Genomic DNA, 23,105 nt, shown 5'->3' on the forward strand with positions numbered 1-23,105 from the left:
GCTCAGGTTGTGGCTCATCAAGTGTAGAGGCAGGTGCAGATTCCGGTCGCCGGCGTTTCCGAGTGCGCAGCGGCACATCATCGGCCGAACGGCCCTCCACTTCAGCTTCACTCGCAGGTTCAGATGCCCATGGCCTCATCGGGAGGCGGGGCGCCCGAGGCTTCGGGACCGTTGGCGTCCCTCACCTTCTTCACGGCCAGATCGCCGGAGCAAGACTCCTCGGCGGCCTCCTTGCTCGTCACCGCCTCAATCCGAGCGGCCTTGAGTTTGAGCTTCTCTGGCCTTCCACATGACCTCAGCTGCAGAATAAATCAATTAGAACAAAATAAAGGGGAGATAGGGAAGCTTACTCATGCTACAAGGCAGATCGGGGGTAGAAGACAAGTCGAATATATGCATTACTCCGGGAGAAGCATCTTGTCAATGTGATAGCGCTGACCGACTAGCTATTTGCTGCGTGGAGATAGTCTGCGTCACCTCTAAACTTGCCGAGCTCCGGTTGCGCAGGCATAGCCGTCTGCCACTTGGTGCGGAAAGTGGGCTCGGGAAAGCGTATGTAGAAAAAATGCTCCTTCCAGTGTTTGTTGGAGCTCGGCATATTATCGAAAAGGACGAAGCCTATCCTAGATTGGAAAACAAAGGTGCCCCACTCGGCTTGCTTGGGATAGTAGAAGTAGTGGAAGATTTTTGGGGTTAAGGGAATGCCGTTCAGTTTGAACAAAACTACCACTCCGCTCAGCAATCTAATAGAATTGGGAACTACTTGGCCGAGCGGAATGCGGAAATAGTCGCAAACTTCTAAGAAGAATTTGTGAGGAGGAAAACGTAGTCCGGCCAGGAATTGATCACGAAAGAAGACAACAGTGCCGGACGGAGGATCATTAGGCCGATCGGAAGGCGTGGCTAACACTATTTCGTGGTCGGTCGGTAGGTCATATGCTCGAGTAAGTCGCATGGCGTCTTCCTCGTCGAACCGACTTTCCATGTTCGAGTACCAAAGACCCGGAACACCGCCGGTTGATTGCGAGGTACTGGTCATGATCGAAAGGCCAGAATGCAGGATAGAAGAAAATGGTTCAAGCGATGGGAGAAAACCGACTGACAAGGATGATTAACAGAAAGAGGAATGCGTCTGGAGCGAGAAAAAGGATCTTACAAACGCGGGAGATGATCGGAAGTTGCCGAGCGATCGTCGAAAAATCTGAGCACGAAGTCGCCGGCGAAGGGGGGAGTAACAGGAATCTGGAAACGAAGAAGACGAAATGCGGCGGAAACGGAGTCAAGGGTCTTATATCGCCGCCCGGAAACGATCTCCACCGTCCGATCCAGGTCGTCGATATCGAGGTTGTCATCGGATCGTCCGTTTCAAACGGCGACTGTCCCATCGGAAGTGACGCAACCGCCATACTCTGACAAATGCACGGTCGCCACGTGTCAGCCGGTTACTAGCCGCATTTAATGAGCTCCTCTTACCGTGCGCAGAGCACGTGATGGGTAGTGTGGAAGAACAACGGACATCGATTCCAAGAAAATACAAGGCACGGACAAAGTATCGCCGAACGGACAGATATCGCCGCTCGGAGGAGCATCCTTATGCATGGCCGAGCGGCCTAAGGCAATGATCATTGTTCGACAGATCGGCGGTCCAGTCAGTCGGACATTGCCTCCTTCGACTAGACTCGATAGGAAGGCAAGTGGTCCGGTAGTAAAAATCCGGAATCCCATAAGGAGTCAACGCTGAGGGTAGGTCAAAGGATCTAGTGGTTCGCCGGAAAAGGGCAAGCCGACCGGACTCAGAAGAAAGGGAAATCTGATAGTAAAAGGCACCCTGGTAGGGACCAGGGTTCCGACGCTCAAATAAAACAGTGCGTAAGGACCGAGCGGAAGGAAGTGTCGCCTGGACGGCGCAGAGAATCAAGCTCGTCCGGACGACGTTCATCGCCCTCTCGGCGGGCCGGGCACCCCAGTCAGACGGTGGGTAAAAGACGGGGATATCTGCTGACAGCCGTCAAGTTGTATGGCTATGCCATACTTCTAGTCTGACAACGGGTGGTCCTGCCGTCACATCAAAGAACATGCTCGACTGTGGCAGCATGGTGTCAGGTAAGCTCTCTGACAAGTGCATACCATGGTATGGGCTGCTGACACGTACGCGCCTCGGTAGACGTGCATCAGTTCATTCTCCATCCTATATAAAGAGGCTATTACTTCGCCGAAGGTACGCGTTCTCTAAAAATTTGGCAGCCACTTTCTTCACCACTTACCTGACTTGAGCGTCGGAGGATCATCGCCGGGAACTTCCCAGCTAGACTTTTGTGCAGGATCGCTGGAGCTTCGTTCGATCAGCCGAAGGTTCACTCCAACGATTGGGAGCGTGCCGCGTGCCCAGTGTCCCTTGGTTCAGCGATTCGGACAGGATCATCAACCATTCTAAAATATCTATTATCTTCAATTTTTTATTATTTTATTATATTTATTATTATTATATTTATGGATTGAGTGGAAAAAAGAGATTAAAAATAAATATTATTTTATTTTTTTAGGGTAGATGTTTCACTCACTAAATTTAGAGAATTACTATTAATCAAATCTAAATTTAAGAAATAGATAGGGTAGCTAAACATTTTGTAACTATCATAATGATGTAAAGATTTTTTTAATTATCTTATTTAAAATTTAAAGTAAAACTTTTGAATAGAATAATTGATGCGGTTGTTCTAGAGAGATAGGAATGGTGAAACAGAGTTAAAAATTAATTTCTTGGAATTTCCTGCTCAAATTTAAATTAGTAATTTAACAAAGTGTAGCAGCGTTTATAGTCCAACGGTTAGGATAATTGCCTTCCAAGCAATAGACCCGGGTTCGACTCCCGTCAAACGCAATATTCAATTTTTTTTTTTTTTTAATGTTTTTAGATCAGCGCACCCCCCCCCCCCACACAACATAATTTAATGATTATATTAATAATTTAAAATTGGAATCCATTTTTTTAATGTTTTTTAGATCAGGTTTTTCCTAATAATTTAATCATTAAATTAATAACTTAAAATTGGATTTGTTTTGCGTTATTAAAATAGATGATGCAATTATCTCCTATGTGAACAAGTTGTTAAGTGACTTGGATGTGATTGATTTTGATCCAGTTAGTAAGGATTTAAGTTTAATTTATGCCGACATTAAAAATTTAACAAGGTGCATATTGAAAAAATCCATGTAAAATAAGGTATTAAAAAAAGGAATGATAAATTGATGTTTGTTATAAATACAAAGTATTTGTAGAAAAAACAATCCTGATTAACTTGCTAAACCTTTTCCGATCCAATTCAAGAATAAAATATCCTAACAAGGAAAAATATTCAAATCGACCAAATAATTTAAAAACACGAAGGATTTTATTTTCTCTCAAGTCCATTGAATTATAATTGGAGTAAAATAGTCATCTTAGTTGTCCCTTAATTCCATACTGTTTTTTTTGGAAGGAGATAAATTGTTAAAAATTGACTCCAAGATTTATTAAAATAATCACTCGTGCAGATCACTATGCTAACCCAGAACGATTGAATTATAATTCATTTTATTGAAGTTGTTTGAGTTGACTGATTGAAGTTAATAAACTAATTAAAAGAGTCATAAGTTACTTTAACTTAGGACAACAAAAGCAAGACAGAGAAATTCTGATCATGAACGGAGGATGAAATCCTCAGTGTACCGCATGGGGACAGACTCAAGTCAAGACGAACTCACAATAAAAATAAACTCATAGCAAACCTTGTTTGCAATCGGTGAGCTCACAACTTAACGGACAAGGGGCTTGTGAGCGGGTTGCAAGCTCGCAAGTCGCAACCAACTCACGAGTAGGCTACAAGCTTGCGACTGAGCGATTGACTAACTCATAAGCAAGCCACGGGCACATGATCAGGTAGTTAGAGGACTGCAAGCGAGTTCATGGCTAGGTGACCAAAGGCTTGCGAGTAAGTTGTGACCCCCGCTAGGTGACATGACGAGTAGGTTGCGAATTCATGACTAAGCAGTACTTAGTGTAAGTGAAGTAACTATACTTTGATAACGGTTATAGTACAGACTTCATGTTTAAATCTCGCGTAGGGTGCTACTATAATAAAACAAAAATCTGATATATATATATATATATATATATGAGATTATATTCTTAAAAAAAAATCTCAAGGAAAATTATTTAAGGATAGACACATAAATGAGGGGATCCATAAAAAATGAAATGATGAGTCCCATCATTTATGTGTATATCCTTAAGATTTTTTCTTAAGAATATCATAACTCTATATATATATATATAGAAGTATGATAATCTGCACATCTTTATATGAGTTCTTATAGACGACATCCGATGTGGACATTTAACCCAGCTCAAATATAAATTTTTTAATCAATTTTTTATGCAATAATTTTCTTATATGCAATCAGCACCAAGGTACTACTAGACCACTAAATTAGTACCATCCATTTTGATGATGGTTTGTAGAAGTAATCCACCAAGGTGGTACTAGTACCACCAAACAAGCACAACCTACCTTGATGTTAATTTGTAGAAATAAACACAAAAATGATATCGATCTTTAAAGAATAACTCAAAAGTTGGTGTTGGTATGTAAAGATTAGTTTTCATCATACGATTCTATGTCCGACCGTGTCGTCGACCATGTAGTCCGTCGATGACACTTGTCCCTAAGAAGATATCGCTAACCGCTCCTCTTGTCTGTTACTAGGCCGAGCGGGAGAGCCGCTCGGCCAGCTTGTCGTCTGGGTGATACAATGGTCGGGTCGAGTGTCCGCTCGGCCGATGACCTGTTACTCGGTTCCGTCCTGCCAAGCGAGGGAACCATGTCTGCCGGGTCGAGGCTACGCCCATTGCTTAGCCGAACGGGGCAAGCGCTCAACCTTCGTCCCTCCCTGCTTCGAGCTTTATGAGCGTCGAAAATTCGGTGTCTGACCGAGCTGTCGAAGTGTCAGACCGACTATTCTTTCTACTGACCGGAAAGATAATTTGCCCGATCAAATGCTTGTCTAAGATATTAATCATTTTGACCTCCTATTAGACGGGTCTCATTTTATCATCGGTCATTAGATAATTTTTTTTTTTTTTTTTTAACTTAACGACTATTAGTATCACGAATATAGAGATAAATATATCTTCATGCCATTACATCAAACGCTGCCTGCTATGTATATTAAACAAAGATATTATTTAACGTGTTTAAACAAATATGCTATCACCCACCAACAAACTTATTTATTTTAAAAAAACTCCACTACTTCCTTTTAAAAAAATATTTAAAAATCTCCCTTCACTTCTTCCTATGGAAGGTGACAAGAAATCTGCTGCCGCTGCGGAGTACGAGACCAATTGAATGCTACCCTCCTCCGTCTTTACTATTTCACCCTCCAACGGTCATCTCCAGTTGAAGACTAAACAAACGGAATTTTAAGAGCTTTCACACGCGGTGGTTCCACTGTAATTATGTCCATCCACAAGCCTCTTAAAGTAAGCCGCTTCCTCCACGCCTACATTTTCCCCGCTCAAATTCGGGTCCCCTGCGCCCTACAAATATCGCCCGGCCACTGGAAAAATCTTTGTTTCTCTCTCCCTCTTTTCGAGCGATTTAGGTCTGAATTGTAGAACAGATCTAGGTTTTGATTTTTGGTGGATTTGTTCGTGTTTTGAAGACTTATTTCTTCTGATCTCGGTAATTTCTCTATTTTTTTTTTTTTCAATCCGTCTGTGTTCGCCTGTTTTTTAGGGTTCGGAAAAAACGATGGAGGAGAGGGAGAATGGGGTTTTGATCGATGGAGATGCGAGGTCCCCGACGTCCGTTTTGCAAGATGAGGTTGCTTCTTGCACTGTTGTTCGATTTTGGAGTCTGTCGTTTTCGGCGTGATGTTGATGTTTTCCTTTTTCCTTTTTTTTTTTTCTTAAATGATCGTTGAAACAGGAAATTTGTAACGCTAAGTCTGCGCTAGAGAAGCATCAAATCGGCGACCTTGGAGAGAGCCGTGTGGCTGGTGAAGATTCCAGTCTGCCACTCGAACTGGAGGCAAAGAATGGGGACGCATCCCTAGTCTCGCATGCCATGGCCGAAGAAGAGGAGAAGATGCTGGAAGCTCGAGTGAAGCAAGAGGGGATGACGCAAGATGCGACTCCTGATGGTCTAAACTCTAAGCTTCGATTCAGCAAGTTGGATGAACTACTGACACAAACCCAACTATACTCAGAGTTCCTACTAGAGAAGATGGATAATATCTCATTTGTAATTACTTTGGGTCTAGCTTTGTTTCATGTTGTTTAATTTAGGTAAGTTCTTATGGTTAGTTTTTTATGGCAGAGCAAGACAGAGGACCATGTGGAGACAGAGGATGAGCCAACAGAAAAGAAGACTGGACGAGGTCGCAAGAGGAAGCCTACCACTCAATATAACAGCGTGAGTGCTCTTTTCACAATTTTCTATGTATCTTTTCTGTATGTTACTCTACTGTTGCGAGGTTGCTTAAAGTTATAAATACCAGTTCTTTTTACCAGATATGCTGCTTATTGCATACTGTTGTGTGTTAAGGGTGTATTTCCTTCCAATGCTTATTGGTTTATGTCAGGTTCCAACCATTTTCTTGAGTATGATGTAAAATATTGTGCAAGATTAGCTCACCTTTTTACTGCATCAATCGCTGCTAAATTGTGGTTTATGTCAGGTTCCAACCAATTCCTTGAGTACGATGTAAAATATGTGCAAGATTAACTCACTTTTTTACTGCACTAATCACTGCTAAATTCGAGTTAAATATGGTTGTTAGTTTCTTTAGCCGGATTTCAGACGAATAGTTGAGTGGAGATGTAACAATCTCCCTTGGTGATTACTTCACACGCCCTCTTTAAACCCATGCATTCTTTCCTGTGTTCAAAATCATGCATTGAAAGATGGTTGTTACAGCTAATTTTCTGGTATCGTTTTGTGGTGCATTCTTTACTGTGTTTGACTACTAGTAAATTTCCTCACAGCCTGTGGTTCTTAGTTTACACAAGCACATTCTAGAACTCTGCCGGAGTGCAATCTCTTGGCATTTTATTCAATTCTTGATAATTTTTCTTGTCTCAAGTTGTGGCCTAATACAATATCTACAAGGTTAATCAATTTCTCTACTAAATCAAAATGACTGATGAAGGATTAGTTAAGCCTTTTGCTATGTCTAGCTTCTTAATGAATATGCATTTTTTCTTCTGGATATGAGAAATCTGCTATGATTTTAGATACCTCTTTAAGGCCAACTAAGAGGTATGCTAATTATGCAATAACCAGGACACTTTTTGTCTCATTAGCATAGCACATCTTTAACCTCATCTCTTTTACGATAGTTCCAACCAATATTTCCAAGAAAAGCATGTGCTAAAGCCATTACTTTCCTACTTCAATAATTAGTTTAAAAGATAATGATACACTGATATTCAGAAGAAAGCCAAGACTGCAGTTAGAGCTATGTTGACAAGGTCGAATGAACAAGTGTCTTCTGAAGATGCTAATGTGACAGAGGAGGTGAGGGCTGAGAAAGAGCAGGCTGAACTTGTGCCTTTGATGACTGGAGGAAAATTGAAGCCTTATCAGATTAAAGGTGTGAAATGGCTGATCTCATTGTGGCAAAATGGGCTGAATGGAATTTTAGCAGATCAGATGGGTCTTGGGAAAACCATTCAAGCAATAGGGTTTCTTGCACATCTTAAAGGAAAAGGTTTGGATGGACCTTACATGATCATAGCTCCTCTTTCTACACTCTCAAATTGGGTCAATGAGATTTCCAGGTAAAGCAATTTTCGTTGACATATTCAGCAGACTTCTTTAATTGATATAAGAATTCTTTATCAGGTTTGCTCCTTCAATGACTGCTATTATATATCATGGAACAAAGCAAGAGAGAGAAGAGATAAGGAGGAAACAAATGCCTAAGCAGATCAGCCCTAAATTTCCTCTAATCGTTACTTCATATGAGGTTGCATTTCATGATGCAAAGTTTCTAGCTCACTATAGATGGAAGTATGTTGTTGTTGATGAGGTAATTCATAAACTGAGCTCTTGTTATGGCCTTTGTCAGTGAATACTACTGTGAACCTTTTGGTATGTGGCTTTTATTTTTGCCTTCTATCTCTTGGTAGGGACACCGGTTGAAAAATTCAAAATGTTTGTTGTTGAGAGAACTGAGACGTCTGCCAATGGAAAATAAGCTTCTTCTCACTGGAACACCTCTGCACAACAATCTGGCTGAACTTTGGTCTCTGTTAAATTTCATTTTGCCTGACATTTTCTCATCCCATCAAGAGTTTGAATCATGGTAATGATTTATTTTCCTATATGATATTCATAAAATTTGATTATAAGATGCTCACTGCTCAGTTCTCTTGCACCTTATGTAAGCATGTGTTTATCACTCTTATCTGATTTTATACGTGGGTTTAGTGTTAGCAAGAGAAGATAGGAATGGCATAAGAGAAGAAAGATAACAGATGGAGAAGGTTCAGATTAGAAGAGTGAAGAGAGTGAGAACCTGTGTGAGATGAGAAGAGAGTAGAGAAAGATTGAGAGAAGTGATAAAATTTGTTCTCCTCTGCACAACAATCTGGCTGAACTTTGGTCACTGTTAAATTTCAATTTGGCTGACATTTTCTCGTCTCATCAAGAGTTTGAAACATGATAAGGATTCATTTCCTTGATGGTTATTCATAAAATTTGATTACAAGATGCTCACTGCTCAGTTCTCTTGCACCTTATGTTAGCATGCATTTATCACTCTTCTGATTTTAGTTGTGTGAGTTAAGTGTTAGAAAGAGAAGATAAGAATGACATCAGAGAAGAAAGATAACAGATGGTGAAGATGCAGATCAGAAGAGTGATGAGAGTGGGAGCATGTGTGGGATGAGAAGACAGTAGAAAAAGATTGAGAAAAGTGATAAACTTTATTTCTCATCTCCAAAAATTATAGTTTGTTTCACTTCAGAATCAAGCTGTTTTGAGTGTGACAGTGCATTTACTTTAGGAGAAAAGACGAGAGAACATGCAAACTTTATTCTCATCTCCAAGAATTATAGTTTGTTTCACTTCAGAATCAAGCTGTTATGAGTCTGACAGTGCATTTACTCTAGGAGAAAAGACGAGAGAACATGTACTACATAGATGGAAGATGAGAAGAGTAGAGAATTATCGAGAGGAGTGATAAACCTCGTTCTCATCTTAAAAAATTGTAGTTTGTGTCACTGTTTTTTCCAAAAAGGATTTGAGAGGCAAAGTCTCTTCCTTTTTATTGAACCAGTTGAGGCAATTAGGTTGGGTGGGTGGACAGTCAACCTGAGTGATAAACCTTGTTCTCATCTTAAAAAATTGTAGTTTGTGTCATTGTTTTTTCCAAAAAGGATTTGAGAGGCAGAGCCTCTTCCTTTTTATTGAACTACCTGAGTTGGCTGGGTGGGACAGTTGAGGCAATTAGGTTGGGTGGGTGGACAGTCTACTTGAGTTTGCAAGGAAGGCCGGACAATCGGTTGGCTAGTTGGGTTGGTTGGGCTAAACCGACCTATTGGGCCGTTGGGTTGGTTGGGCTAAACCGACCTATTGGGTCAGTTGAGATGGCTAGCTTAGTTGGGTCACATAGACCAATTAAACGTTGTCACAGTCAATCCAAATAGTGCATGTAAGAAGAGTTATTTATGTATTTTCATTGTGAAAATTATTCTTTGTGCCAATCAAACATAAGAACAAAATCAGACTAAGAAATACTTATTTTTTGTAGTCTCATCTATGGTATTATTTGGGTGGGGTTATGTATTCTATTTCTTATCCGTTAACCAAATGCACCATTAGGGTTGACTATGTTTATTTTAGTTCTGAAAGTAACTATCAACTATCAAATACTACTATTATTTCTCTTTTTGTATTAGTTTTAATCTAATTTATGAAATTTAAATAGTTGAGTTTAAAGTTAATTATCATTTGCATTCATTCTTTTTTAAAGGTTTGATTTGTCTGGCAAAGCCAATGGTGATAGCAACTCAGAGGAGAGTGAAGAGAAAAAAAGGGTTCAGGTATTTTATCTTAGCTGACTGTCTTCTACAGTTATCATCTATGATTTGTTTAGACTGTATATATTTATCATCTATAATTTTTAAGAATACATATTTTTTTGTTTTTTAAGGTGGTCATGAAGCTCCATTCAATATTGCGCCCTTTCCTTTTAAGAAGAATGAAGGAAAATGTGGAGCAAATGCTTCCAAGAAAAAAGGAGATCATACTCTATGCTAATATGACTGACCACCAAAAACATATACAGGAGCACTTGGTCAATAAGACACTTGAAGATTACTTGCAAGAAGAAGCAGAGATTGGTAAGAAAAAAAAATTCTTGATTATTATGTAAATTGGCAGAGCTAGAAAATATGGATGCCAATAGCATATTTTATTTCAATGTCATGATTATATTGCAGTAACATTGAGACCGGGCATGAAAGGGAAGTTGAATAACTTGCTGATGCAGCTTAGGAAGAATTGCTGCCACCCTGATCTTTTGCATTCTGCTTATGATCAATCAAGTATGAACTTGCACTCACCATACATGTCTGTTAATGTCCTTTGTTGCATCTGAACCCTCATCTTATCTTTTGCTCCTTTCCTGCAGCTTTATATCCACCTATTGAAAAACTTCTAGAACAGTGTGGCAAATTCCGCTTGATGGACAGATTATTAACTTTGCTCTTGGCTAGGAAGCACAAAGTATGCCCCTTTGTTTTTTTGGATTGGTTAAAGATTCCTTTCAAATATGTTCCTTTATAACCCAATAAAACCACATTTTTCAGGTTCTAATTTTCTCTCAGTGGACTAAAGTTTTGGACATCATTGACTATTTCTTAAGTGAGAAACACCTTGAGGTTTGTAGAATTGATGGTCAAATTAAACTGGATGAAAGAAAAAAACAGGTAACATCATTTGTTCTTGATTTCCTGCAATTAAAACTGTCACAATCCATTAATAGCCTGATACTTGCTTAATGACATATATGTGCAATCTCCTGACATTGGAAAACATATGGCCATTGACATCCGTCTGAAAATTTTTATGCATTTTCTTGCTGATTGAAATATATCCTCATGTGCTCAGTACAAGCATGGGAAAAAGAACATTGGCGATTGTCATGTAAAATAAGTGATATTCAGCATTCCAATTTCCAAAATTATATTTGCTAACAGCAACTGTTCCATTTTTACCTGTGATGTTTATTTAATCAAGTTTGCTCCTGACTAATAGAACAATCAGCAGCCATTCTTCTGCACTAAAAGATACATCAACTTTGACAGATAGAGGCGTTCAATGATCTAAACAGCAATGTTAGCATTTTTCTTCTCAGCACTCGGGCAGGTGGGCTTGGTATCAATCTTACTGCTGCTGATACATGCATCTTGTACGACAGTGACTGGGTAATCTTTCTCACTAGTTTTGAATTGAGCAGCTGAAAAGTAATTCAAAGTTTTGATAGCGAGTCAGAGACTAACTAACGATTCCTGGAATATAGAACCCTCAAATGGATCTGCAGGCAATGGATCGATGTCACAGGATTGGCCAAACAAAGCCAGTCCATGTTTATAGATTAGCAACATCACATTCTGTGGAGGTATACTAAGATTTTTGTATGTCTATTAGGGTTTTTAGATTGCAACTTTAAGAGAATCTAAACCTTAATGCATCTGAAGTAACAATTCCCAAGAAAAATAGGCTCATTAATAGTTGATGCTTGTAGGGACGGATAATAAAGAAGGCCTTCGAAAAAATGAAATTGGAGCATGTTGTTATTGCTAAGGGACAGTTCCAGCAAGATCGGCAGAAAACCAATACACTAGAGGTCAGTCTAATCTTCTAATTTAATATATGAAAAAATATAGCTAAAATTAAAACTATTATAAATTACATCAGTTTGTAGAATTGCAGTGTCTATTGTTATTTGTCGATAAAAATAATCATATATATGCATACTTTACATGCTCTAGCGTATTTTTCGTTGCGTTTATATTTTTCTCTTTCATTTCCCACAATTACATAATCTAGCGTATCTTTTCGTTTTTCCCCCTTGGGGGATTAAAATCAGGAATCAGAACTGCTGGCATTGCTTCGGAATAAAGAGGATCCTGATGATAAACAGATCGAAACAGACATCAGCCAGGAGGATTTGGTTAGGGTCATGGATCGGAGCGACCTAGTAGAACCCATCGATGGTGGCGCTCCAGTTAGCAGTTGTGTCCTTCCACTTAGAGGACCCGGGTGGGAGGTGGTGACCCCAGCACAGAGTGGCGGCATGTTGTCGTCACTCACTGCTTGATTTCTAATCACACGCTTCGTCTTGGTTTTGTTTTGGCTGCCCATGATGATGCAAGTAACCGAATAGAAGTTGTTACTAACATTTCTGTTGATTTAAACCAAACCCTGCTGTGAAGTCTGAACAACTGATGCAGTAATTTATTTTTGGATATGCACACTGTATCTCGTGTTTTTGACAGTAGTACATATTTTGTAACTTGTAAGTCCTAATGATTGTAACTCACGGTACTAATCTCTGGATTCACGAATCCCTCTGATCAGTTTTCTTCATTGAATCAGAGTTCATTATGCAGCTGCCACTTACATGTGTTGTCACCGTATTATTCTTGAGTTAATTATGCAGTTGTCTCTGACACAAAGATATCTCCCTAATTGGAGCATTTGGAGCTGTGGCATTTTTGTCGTCTTCGTCCCCTGTGACAAATTTGTACTACTGTATGCTACTATGGATTTAGGTTTGTGTGTTCATACAAATATGTTAAATGCATGCCGTCTGTTTCTAATGTGTTTGTCTGCTGCCTCTGTGGACTGTTCTAGGTTTCCTGACAGTTTATGCAGTTGCTTTTCTTTCTAAAAGAGCTAGTGAAGGCTTTGGAGTCAGGAGGTAATTCTTTCAGGTTCAATTATGAGATCAGTTATATTTCTTATCTCAAGTGAATTGATCCTAACACTAAGCAGTTCGACTAATTGTTTTTTCTTAATTAGATTTATACTTACATCTTCAGTTGATTCATTTCTACCCCATATAAAACTTGTAGACTAATACCTTCTCGAGCAATCTCAGAAATACCTGGTTCTTACCATCAAGCCATCTCAGCAGTTCAATGATTTTTTTTTTTCTTCCTATTCTTGCTATTGTATCATTAGTTATCAAAACTTACCATTAGTTGATTGGTTATAGCAGTCGACTAGTTAGATGACTTAGTTATGAACATAATCATTTTGTTTGCTAGTTGCTGAAGCTGAGTCAATTTCTCAATTGATTCAGCTCTCCAGTCGGCTGGATTAACTTAGCAATTGATTTATCTCAGCCTTAGTGTTGAACGGAACCATTTTGTTTGCTAGTTGACTCTCTCAAGTCGACTACTTGATCGTCTCAACCACTAGCTGATTGAGAACAACCTTCAGTTGACTAGATTGTTGATTATGATCATCCTAATGGTCAGGTCCATCTAAGTTGAGATTTTACTCTCACTCCATGCGTATAGGTCTTTTAACTCTCACAACTCACTAGAGTTTCCTTCGTGATGTCCCTCGGTTGCCCTATTCAAGTTTATCTAATCTCCATAGACCCCCAAGCCATAGAGCACATCGCCTTGACTGCTCCAAGTGAGTTCTCCAATCTCTATTCGTGCTTGCTACACTTAGACACATATGTCAAACTACAATGTAAAACTAATTTAAATCCTTTGTAAAAACATTAAAACCTATAGTTCAACCTAATCACTTGGGCGATGGTTGCACTAATAGATCTGTATTTGAGCCACCAGCCCTATGACAAGTTTTTGACCATCCGAGGTACTTTCAAGTCAATAAAGATCAGTCACCACTAGGATAAAGAGCTCACTTCTAACCCAACTCGAACTTAACAATAGAGGCAACATATATTTTTTTTCAGTCACACAATGTCTCTTTAAAAATTAATGTATTGATTAATTAAACAAATTATTAAGTAAAAATCATCTGTAAACATAGCTAAATTTTGTGTGTGAATGAATTTTATGTGATTAAACAATGTACATGCAGATGAATTTAATATAAGGGTACTAACAATAATATGAACATATAATAAGAGAGCAAATAGATAAATATCTATTACCAATGAAATGAATAATATCTCAAGTAATAGATTATTGAATGCTCTAGTACTGACCTCACACAAATATGGGCAATTAAGATTGTTTCGCATGAGATAAGAACATTGACATTAGATGTCTTTGCATACCCAGAATAAGATAAAATATTAATCACTTACATCAGTCTAACTAGCTCAAGGTTGGAGAGAAGGGTAGTTTGGTTCGGGCAAAGCAATCGATAGCTGAAGGAGGTGCAACAATTATCTGTTTGATGAGAAACAAAGATGAATCTATTGCTAGTGGTGGAAGGTTGAGATTGAGATGGACGAGTCATCTGATGCAGAGGAGAATTCTACAGAGGGTCGGCAGTAGTTAAAGAAAACAGTATCCTAACTCAAGTTATTGTTGTTTTTTACATCATCTATGACAATTGCAAAGACTAACTTTGCAAACTACCGGCACAAATGACTCGTTCTGAAATAAAAATAAAATCTGTTAATTGCTCATTGTAAATAAGGCATATTCACAATGACATTTTATCACTTGAGAACCATTGCAATTCGATCATATTTCTAAAATTATTGTAGAGTGTTGTCGTAAGAGAATCTCCTAAGAATTCCCTGGGTGGTCTTTGAGTGCCAAGCAACGAAGGATTCCTAAGCACTAAACATCAACAACAGTAGACGAAGCTTGGCTTCATCCCCTTTAAAAGTCAAAATATGTCCTAATTAAAACAAGCAGTTGAAGTCTAATCCAATCAAGAACTATGGCCCAATTAGGAAACACAATGTAACAACAAACGAAGGCATCAAATACCTAAAAGCAGTAACAGTGATTCACCTACACTCCATAAAATTCAAAGGATTACATTAAAAAATGAACAATGGCTCTCTTGATTCCCGAGAATGACTGAAGGTGACTGCCGACAGGTGGGCCACTTGGCTTGCAAGTAAACAATTGGTCATGTGCTCATTAAACAATTTGCTAATAGCAGGAATTGGCTTCGTAACCAACGTTGCTCTTCTTATTTCTTTTTTTCCTTTTGGAAAGAACTATTAATTCTTAGGTGCTTTCTTCCTTCGCCATGACAGTTCCACAGTAGCATCATTTAATGCTCTGCGTTGCTTCACCATGAATATATTTGACTGCTCCTTTTCAGTCAAGTTTCAGATCTTGTGGTTTTATTTGGTTTCGACTAAAAACATTTTTCATAAACTGCAGAGCTGCAATGGAGTTACCGTCAATAATTGAGCAATAATTCATATATCTTAGGTATTTATGCAATTCCACAACTTGTTTAGGGCAGAATGAAGATATATAATTAAGAATCATTAATGGTTGTATGCATTACACACCATAATAAAAGATTTTCTTCTTTCATTTAATGCTCTTTGCATTGTAGAAATTGTACTAATTAATTGAAATTGTTTACTGATGAGTTAACTCAAAAGATCAAGTTAGAAAGGAAACTTAGTTCAGAGTTTTCTTTTTCTTCAACAACCATCTTTATTTTCCTGGTAGAACAAGCCAACTTCTTATTAAGATACTGGCATGAGTTTAGGAAGTGAAAATGGAAAGAAAGCCATTAGATAAATCATCCAACATTGCTTTAACATTTTAGGTTTGAGAGACAAGTTCCAAAGAAAATATATATATATATATATATATATATATACAGTTATGTTGCTTTATGTAGGAGCCTACCACAAACTCTTAAACCACAAATATTTTCATCTCATTCCAACATTCTTTTAAGATAGAAATAACGCTTTGTCCTTTTATTTTTAAAAATATCACTCAATGTTGTTAGTAAAAGTTCTTTTTATTTTTTTAAAAAATATATTTTACTACTCACATTAAATTTGTCTATTTGTTTTGTGATTGCTACTCTTCATCTCACTTGAAGGCCCTTTTTCAATTTGTCTAGTTCGCTCATTCGGTTCCTCTTGACTGGCTGGATTCGATCATTGTGCTTGGCTCGACCAGGCCAATCATCTCGCTCAATCTGCAAACTATTCCCCACCAAACCGCTCATCCAGGATCATACAAAAATCAGGTAACTTGGAAAGCCAATACAGTAATATAAGAAGCTTCTATTTCTTAATCCTGGAACAATAGTCCATGTGTAATTGTGCTCATGAAAAATCAGGGGAGGATCCAGTGCCAAACCAACTGTACCAATAAATTTCCCATGATGGGCCCCATTTGCTAGATTTTCCAAAATCCAAAGCAGATCCACAAATCCATCACTGGATGGTATAATATCTTGACTATCCACCTAAGCAAGCATCTGCTTCCATTAACAAGCGTTTTATTAATTAAGAAAGAGATTGAAGAACAGTTGGCAGACAAAGAGAAAGAGAGAGGAAGATTTCTGAAGCCTTATAAGAAGAACCAATGTCAGCATTAAAAGACAATGAAGAAACTAGAAGAAAAATTGATCCCCAAGTTATCATTCCATTTTTTTTTCCTTTAACTTTTTTTTTTTTTCAGAGAAGTAATGCTGTTGACTTTCTGGTATGAACTCGTACATATTTATTTCTTCAAGCTTTTGGTTTCCATCTCTGAAGCAATTGGCACTGTATATTTGCAGAACAAAGCCCAATCGGCATGGAAGCAGCAGCCGCAGCAGGGTGGAACTCTCATCTGGTGAGTAGATTATCCAAAAATATAAAAGCAAAGCAAAGCAAAAGATCACTGAATTCCTCTTTTATGATCGGCAGGGAATGGAAGGAGAAATGTTCGATCAGTGGGAGGTGATGGAGCAGCAATTCACAGCGCAGCAAATTGCAGAGCTGCAGCAATCTCTAGCTCTCTCCTCGGAGCAACAACCACCGGCGGGGGCAGCAACAGCGGCGGCGGCTCCCCTAAAGCCAAGGAAGTCTCTGAAGACCAGAAATGCCTCCTCCCCGAGCTTCCTCTCCTTCGGCAGACCAGACGACCTGATGAGCATCGACGAGAGCTTCTATGGCGGCCTTGCTCCCTCGGTGAGTCCGAAGAAAGAGATGGACTTGGAGGCCATGTTCGGGCAGCAGGCGTCGAAGTGCGGAGCGAGCATGGCGGCGAAGAAGCCAAGCCACAGCAACAAGGAGCACATCATCGCCGAGAGGAAGCGGAGGGAGAAGCTCAACCAGAGATTCATCGCCCTGTCCGCCATTGTTCCTGGCCTCAAGAAGGTTCCACCCTCCCTCCCAAATCCAAAACTCTCTCTCTCTCTCTCTCTCTCTCTAAATTCTCAGCGCGCAGATGGACAAGACCTCCGTTCTCAGCGACGCCATCAAGTACCTGAAGCAGCTCCAGGAGAAGGTGAAGTCCCTGGAGGAGCAAGCCGCGAGGAAGACCGTAGAGTCGGCGTTGGTCCGGGTCAAGAAGTCCCACCTGTGCGGCGACGACGACGACAGCCACTCCTCCTGCTCCTGCGACGACTACGACTCCGATTCCGACTCCGACGGCCGGCCCGCCGGCGCCGAGTCCGCGCTGCCGGAGATCGAGGCCAAGATCTCCGACAGCACCATCCTCGTCAAGATCCACTGCGAGAAGCACAAGGGCGTGCTGGTGAAGGCGCTCTCGGAGATCGAGAACATCCACCTCTCCGTCATCAACACCAGCGTCATGCTCTTCACCACTTCTTCGCTCGACATAACCGTCATGGCTCAGGTTCGATGCACCAAGCCTTTCAACTCTCTCTCTCCCTCTCCCTTGCCTCCTCTAACTCGGTGCTCGCTCCGGCGATCTCTGAGCAGATCGAGGAGGAGTTCGACATGACCGCGAAGGAGGTTGTCAAGAAACTGAGCTCAGCTTTCAGACAGCCGCACTAAAGAATTCAGCTCTCGTTGCAGAAAATGGAAAAAAGGGCAGGTTAGTTACCACCAATAAAAAGGTCAATCATTCGATTCCCACGCCATTTTCTTGCTGCGATTCGAGCTCGTTCTCTTGTAGGGGGTGGTGTTTTAAGTTTCTATCCAATAAGGCCCTTGAGGATTGGATGATCTGAATATCTTTGTTCTTGCTCTTTATGTGCTGTCAGATCATCTGAATTTATGAACAGATTTTTAAAACATGTAAATTTTTTTCACAGAATTAGTGCTCACCCAAGTTTTCATGCCATGGTTTAGCAGTAACTCAATCATTGTGCTCACGGCTTTGGTTCAGCTTGAAGAGGCAACCGAATGCCGAACAAATACTAAAGATGGAGTGTAATTATCTAGAACCTTTGTAGTCACCTCTTTTCGCTTTGCTTAACTCGAGTAATCTTCGACAAAGCTCAGTAAAAATGTTGGCAACTTTATCATTGAGTCTTCACATGTACTAGCTGCACATTCTTATTTTCGATATGCTCTCAAATTGAATGAAAGCGCACAACAATATGCTTGCTCCTGTGATCATTAAACTAGTTCTTTCCCAAATCAATCATTAATTTGCTATGCAAATTCTTATAGCTACAACTTCGAGCAGTGTGGTTTATTGCTTCTTAACCATATCGTATGGTTAAGATAAGTAGATGTTATAGTAAACTCGCTCCCCAAGTTGGTAGGGCAGTAATGAGTTGCTTTTTTGACCTCCATGAACAAATTGGTTGCCAAACCAACACCATAAACTGTTTGATCTTCTACAAGGTAAGTTCCTCAGACACCTGACCAAGCTTTTATAAAGTGTAGAATCTATCACCTTGTCTTAAACTTGAATAGTTTTCCTCCATAATCCATTAGTTTAGCTTATACTTCTCCATCTTGAACTTCTTGAGAAAATCATTTACAAAGTTATGCCTTCTTCAAGTTGCTTGACTTCTTAACCAAGAACGTTGAATAAAACCTTCATATTTGTCATATCCAAACTCCTTTTCCATGCCTTACTTGAATAAGATCATTCAACTTCTTCTCTCCTTTGGCTACATAAGTTATTATTCTGTTCAAAATTTGCTTTCAGACTAACACAAACTGCTTCCTTAGCGAATGCAACAATTCCATAGTTGTCTTTTATCTTGAAGAAGAAACTTATTTTGCAATAGGATTACACAAAAACTTTTAGGCACAAATCATTTGAACAGGAACAGGCATTGTAATCTTATGTTATGGCAATCCATCTCTTGAAAGCCAAAGCTGCTTCCCTTCTTTTCAGCTGAGCTTCTGTCTGCACCTTTGGGGCCTTTCCCTTATACAAAATCTTATGATACTTCAACCAAAGAGACCTATACTTGTACTTGTCTATGAACATCTGATCGAGCTCCATCATCTCGATGACTTCCATGGCTCGAAGGAAAAAGCCACCCCTGACAAAACAATACAGTAATGAGTCTAATAACTCCTGGTCAAATTTCATCGACTTTGAATTTGCAAGAACTTTCATTTCTCCCCACAAATCTGTTACTTCATGATATTTCCCACCTATTGCAGCATACGCAATAACCAGAGAATGGTAAGTCTGAGCATTTGGCATGTGGCCTAAAGCTTTCATCTTGTTCAGAGCTTTTTGAGCATCACCCATCAGTCTTTTCTTGCAAAAAAAATGAATCACGTTGTTCCAATCGTGAATACCAGTATCGACATTCTGACTGTCCTCTATTTCCTCTAAAAGCTTAGCCATCAGACCTGCTTCATGTCCCCCTGCACAGCCATCCACTGAAGTTTCAAAACTCCCATGAGTCAGTCTTGGTATGTTGGACTCTTTCATCTCCTTAAATATATGCAGAGCACCACTCGAGTCATTCTGTTGTATCCGCGATTGGATAAGAGTATCATAGCAGCTTGAGTCAAGCTGGATTCCTGCTTGTCGGGCATCTCTTAGGAGTGCCAGTGCTTCAGCATGTCGATCATCCTTACAGTAAGCTTTTAGCAGAGAAGAATAAACAGCAGAACCAACTCTAATCCCAGAAAATCTCATCTCATCCAATAGATCATGTGCCTGTTCTAGTAAACCAATAGAAATACAATAATTTATTACTTGAACAACAGCAGATTTTTCAACAGAAACAGGAGCTTCTTCCTTGCTTGCTTTGATTAGGAAAGATGCCAATTCGCTAATTTTGTCAGCTTCAAGGAAAGAACTTACGAGTTTAGCATACATTTTCTCGGTTGGATGAAGAATGCCACGTTCAGATTTAACAAGTTCAACCTTAGCCTGCAACTTTTCTGTTAGCAAATCAAGCGATTCCTTGGCCTCAGCTTCAAGCCTTGAACATCTTCGATCCTTGGTGAAATCAAAATAAAGAGGCGCCTGGAGCTTAATCAATTCAAACTTGTCCAAACTATCCAACTTCTCAAGTCCAGGGTTTTCACAAGGAATTGAACTTCCAGCTTCAACAGTTTGCAACAATGACCTTGCAGCAGCCAAAGACTGCTTTGCTTCCTTAGCTTTTCTGAGCATGTCTAGGACCATGTCGACGGCTGCATCTAAATCCTTAAACTTCAAATGACAGGAAAACAAGCAATCGTAGAACTGCTGAAAGTCTACAATGTTAAGATCAATGGCCTCATCGACATGCCTCTTTAGTTTTATAAGTTCATCTCTATGCCCATTTTTCTCATATATTTGAGCCATCACAATCAGTAAGTTGGAATTAGGCTTCACACCGATCCGTGGCATTAGTTCAAGAAGCTCCTCAGCTTTTCTAGTAGTTCCAAAAAGGAGGCATCCAGTTAAAACGATCTTAAAGGCCATAGTGTTTGGCTTCATAGCTAGCAAAGGTCTGTTGCTCTTTTTACGAGGATCAACCCTGTTATCTTTGAACAGATACCCAATCTCCATAATTAACTCAGAAGCAAGCAATGCACCAGTCGATGTTTGGCTCATGTGGCCTATGATACCTGACCAAGCTGTTACAGGAGGGAAAGCTTCCATCTTTACCAATTTTCTTACAATGTTTGCTGCAAGGATAGACAGTTGCGATCTCGAAAGGATGAAAGCGAGGTAAAGAAGAACATCTTTCTCCAATAGATCATGCTTAGTTTCCGCAAAAGCCACCTCGACGACACTATATGCTTTGTTTAACCAATGGGCACTATAGCTCTCAGTAAAACCAACTAGAAGCTTGCTCAAGACTGATTTCCTAGGGAGACCAACCATGTGCACATGCTTCTCATATGCAATCCATGCATCCTCAAATCTTTGCTCATCGACTGCATGTTCTAGCTCCAAAGCTACTCGAGACGGGTCGCAAGCTTGAACTAATAGGGGAGCAGCCACTGTACAGAATGCTCTAAAACAGGGATTGTCCCGAGTCATGAATCCGGCGGCCTCCATTTTTCTTTCAGAACAATAAATCGAATGCTTATTGCACTCATCGCTTAATCGAGCCGGCGACCCATAGCCAGAGGTATTTGTCAGTGTGTATCGAAGAGCTGAACATGATGAAGAAAGAAAACTGAATCTCCTTGAAGAAAGCATTTGATAATCTAAAGTAATCATCCATAAACTGGAAAAGCTTGCATCTGAAGAGTTCCGATTAGCAAGTAAATCCAGAAATTCCTATCTTTTAAACGCCGCATCGATGCCTATCTAAACTAGCCATAAAGAAACAAAAATGACAAAAGTGAGATTCACCAACCAAAAAGTAGCAATAAAGAAGGAGGCTCGCCTGAAGGATTTCACTAGTACGGTCGCGTGCGCTGTTTTGGATTCTCTTCCGGCACGCAACTCCGCCGGCGATGCGGGAGAAGAGAGATCTGGCGGTGACAGAGCGGAAGCAGAGATAGTGAAGGCGCCGACTTCCAAGGTTCTGCAACCGGACAGGCGAGCACGTCGGAGCGGCGTCTGGGAGGGAGCGGAGCGGAGCGGATCAGAGACGAGGAAGAGGCGGCCGTGTGGTGTGGACTGGGGAAGGGAGGACTGGAGGAAGAAGAGAGAACCGAATGAATACCCCAATTGCCTTCTGAACCGGGTTCGACTAAGTGTCAACCGGTTCGGTTCAACCGGAACCTGATTTGATATATGATAAAATAAATTGATGCAAAATAAAATTGATGGATTTTGTTCGAGCTAAGATTTTTTGATCGCAGAAACATCATCCTTCCCCCACATTGATCGTCTGCCCCTTGGGCAAAGATGTCGATTGAGATGCCACTGACCACTTGATAGATTTGATCGAGAATGCCTGCTCAACATTGGTCGATTCTAAAGCGAAAGTCTCCGTGAAAAAGTGCTCTCCTCCGCGAAACGGGCGACATCCTTGTGTCAAAAATCTTTGATGCATTTGATTCAAATTATTATATATAACTTTGATTATATATTTATTAGATAATCATATAACTAAGATTATGATGAATAAAACATAATCAAATATTATTATTATTATTATTTAAACTCTATTATATTTTACTATATTTGTATGTTTTCCTTTATTTTTATATTTTTTTTATTTTTTATTTTTTTCAAATTTTTTTAATGTTTTTTAATATTTTTTTTATTTTTTTTACATTTTCTATTATTTTTTACCTTTTTTTTATTTTTTTTATGTTTTTGCTATTTTTTAATTTATTAATTTTTTTTGTATTTTTTCTCATTTTTAAATTTTTTAATGCTTTTTCTGTATTTTTTAAATGTTTATTTAAAGTTTTTTTTTAATTTTTAATTTTTTTTTTTCTGATTTTTTATTTTTTACATTTTTAAAAAGTTTTTTAATTTTTTTTTCATTTTTTTCCTTTATGTTTTTCTTTTTTGTTACATTTTTCTCTTATATGAGGATATTTTAGATAAAAAAAATCGTTAACCCCGGAATAATGAAAAATCTCAGTTTTTCGAGGTTTTCCAATTCATGATTGCATGCCTCTTTTGCCGATGTATCGGGCATGAAACATTACTTAGGAATCATTGATTATCTAAACCAAACAAAGTTTTTGTTGATAACCTTGGATGGATAACCAAGGTTATCAAGAATAACCCTCAACCAAACGCATCCTTAAGAGCATCTCTAATGGAAGGTTTTTAAAGAGGTTTGTAAAAT

General features: G+C 39.4%; 3 protein-coding genes and 1 non-coding gene across 8 annotated transcripts; 3 read left to right on the forward strand and 1 right to left on the reverse strand.

Moving 5' to 3' along the window:
* Positions 1 to 2,809: 2,809 nt before the first annotated feature.
* Positions 2,810 to 2,881, forward strand: TRNAG-UCC. Its single transcript has one exon. It is a non-coding gene; the product is annotated as a tRNA-Gly (tRNA).
* A 2,676-nt stretch (positions 2,882 to 5,557) lies between these two features.
* Positions 5,558 to 12,670, forward strand: LOC122007063 (ATP-dependent DNA helicase DDM1-like). Its single transcript, XM_042562824.1, has 16 exons — positions 5,558 to 5,643; positions 5,778 to 5,864; positions 5,970 to 6,284; positions 6,360 to 6,455; positions 7,476 to 7,822; positions 7,887 to 8,073; positions 8,174 to 8,349; positions 10,021 to 10,090; positions 10,201 to 10,390; positions 10,490 to 10,594; positions 10,681 to 10,775; positions 10,859 to 10,978; positions 11,357 to 11,476; positions 11,572 to 11,670; positions 11,797 to 11,898; positions 12,142 to 12,670. The coding sequence occupies exons 2-16, from the start codon at positions 5,793 to 5,795 to the stop codon at positions 12,370 to 12,372; spliced, it is 2,325 nt and encodes a 774-aa protein (XP_042418758.1). The 5' UTR covers positions 5,558 to 5,643; positions 5,778 to 5,792; the 3' UTR covers positions 12,373 to 12,670.
* A 3,694-nt stretch (positions 12,671 to 16,364) lies between these two features.
* Positions 16,365 to 19,414, forward strand: LOC122007066 (transcription factor NAI1-like). Of its 3 annotated transcripts, XM_042562828.1 has the most exons (6): positions 16,368 to 16,684; positions 16,761 to 16,816; positions 16,891 to 17,343; positions 17,414 to 17,824; positions 17,911 to 18,025; positions 18,246 to 19,414. In XM_042562828.1, the coding sequence occupies exons 2-5, from the start codon at positions 16,778 to 16,780 to the stop codon at positions 17,983 to 17,985; spliced, it is 978 nt and encodes a 325-aa protein (XP_042418762.1). In that variant the 5' UTR covers positions 16,368 to 16,684; positions 16,761 to 16,777; the 3' UTR covers positions 17,986 to 18,025; positions 18,246 to 19,414. The 3 variants fall into 3 exon arrangements, 2 of the variants coding, with proteins under 2 accessions (XP_042418762.1, XP_042418761.1); XR_006118839.1 differs by having other exon boundaries at positions 16,365 to 16,684; positions 17,414 to 18,025; XM_042562827.1 differs by having other exon boundaries at positions 16,369 to 16,684; positions 17,911 to 18,274.
* LOC122007064 (pentatricopeptide repeat-containing protein At1g03100, mitochondrial-like) lies at positions 17,801 to 21,996 on the reverse strand. 3 transcript variants are annotated; one of them, XR_006118838.1, is made up of 2 exons: positions 18,259 to 21,661; positions 17,801 to 18,187 (listed from the first exon to the last, which is right to left on the reverse strand). XR_006118838.1 is itself a non-coding variant. In XM_042562826.1 (2 exons), the coding sequence occupies exon 2, from the start codon at positions 21,404 to 21,406 to the stop codon at positions 19,232 to 19,234; it is 2,175 nt and encodes a 724-aa protein (XP_042418760.1). In that variant the 5' UTR covers positions 21,407 to 21,504; positions 21,741 to 21,996; the 3' UTR covers positions 17,801 to 19,231. The 3 variants fall into 3 exon arrangements, 2 of the variants coding, with proteins under 2 accessions (XP_042418760.1, XP_042418759.1); XM_042562826.1 differs by adding an exon at positions 21,741 to 21,996 and having other exon boundaries at positions 17,801 to 21,504; XM_042562825.1 differs by adding an exon at positions 21,741 to 21,996 and having other exon boundaries at positions 17,801 to 21,661.
* Between the last annotated feature and the right edge of the window lie 1,109 nt (positions 21,997 to 23,105).

This window comes from Zingiber officinale, chromosome 7B (assembly GCF_018446385.1).
Source record: "Zingiber officinale cultivar Zhangliang chromosome 7B, Zo_v1.1, whole genome shotgun sequence".
NCBI lineage: Eukaryota > Viridiplantae > Streptophyta > Magnoliopsida > Zingiberales > Zingiberaceae > Zingiber > Zingiber officinale.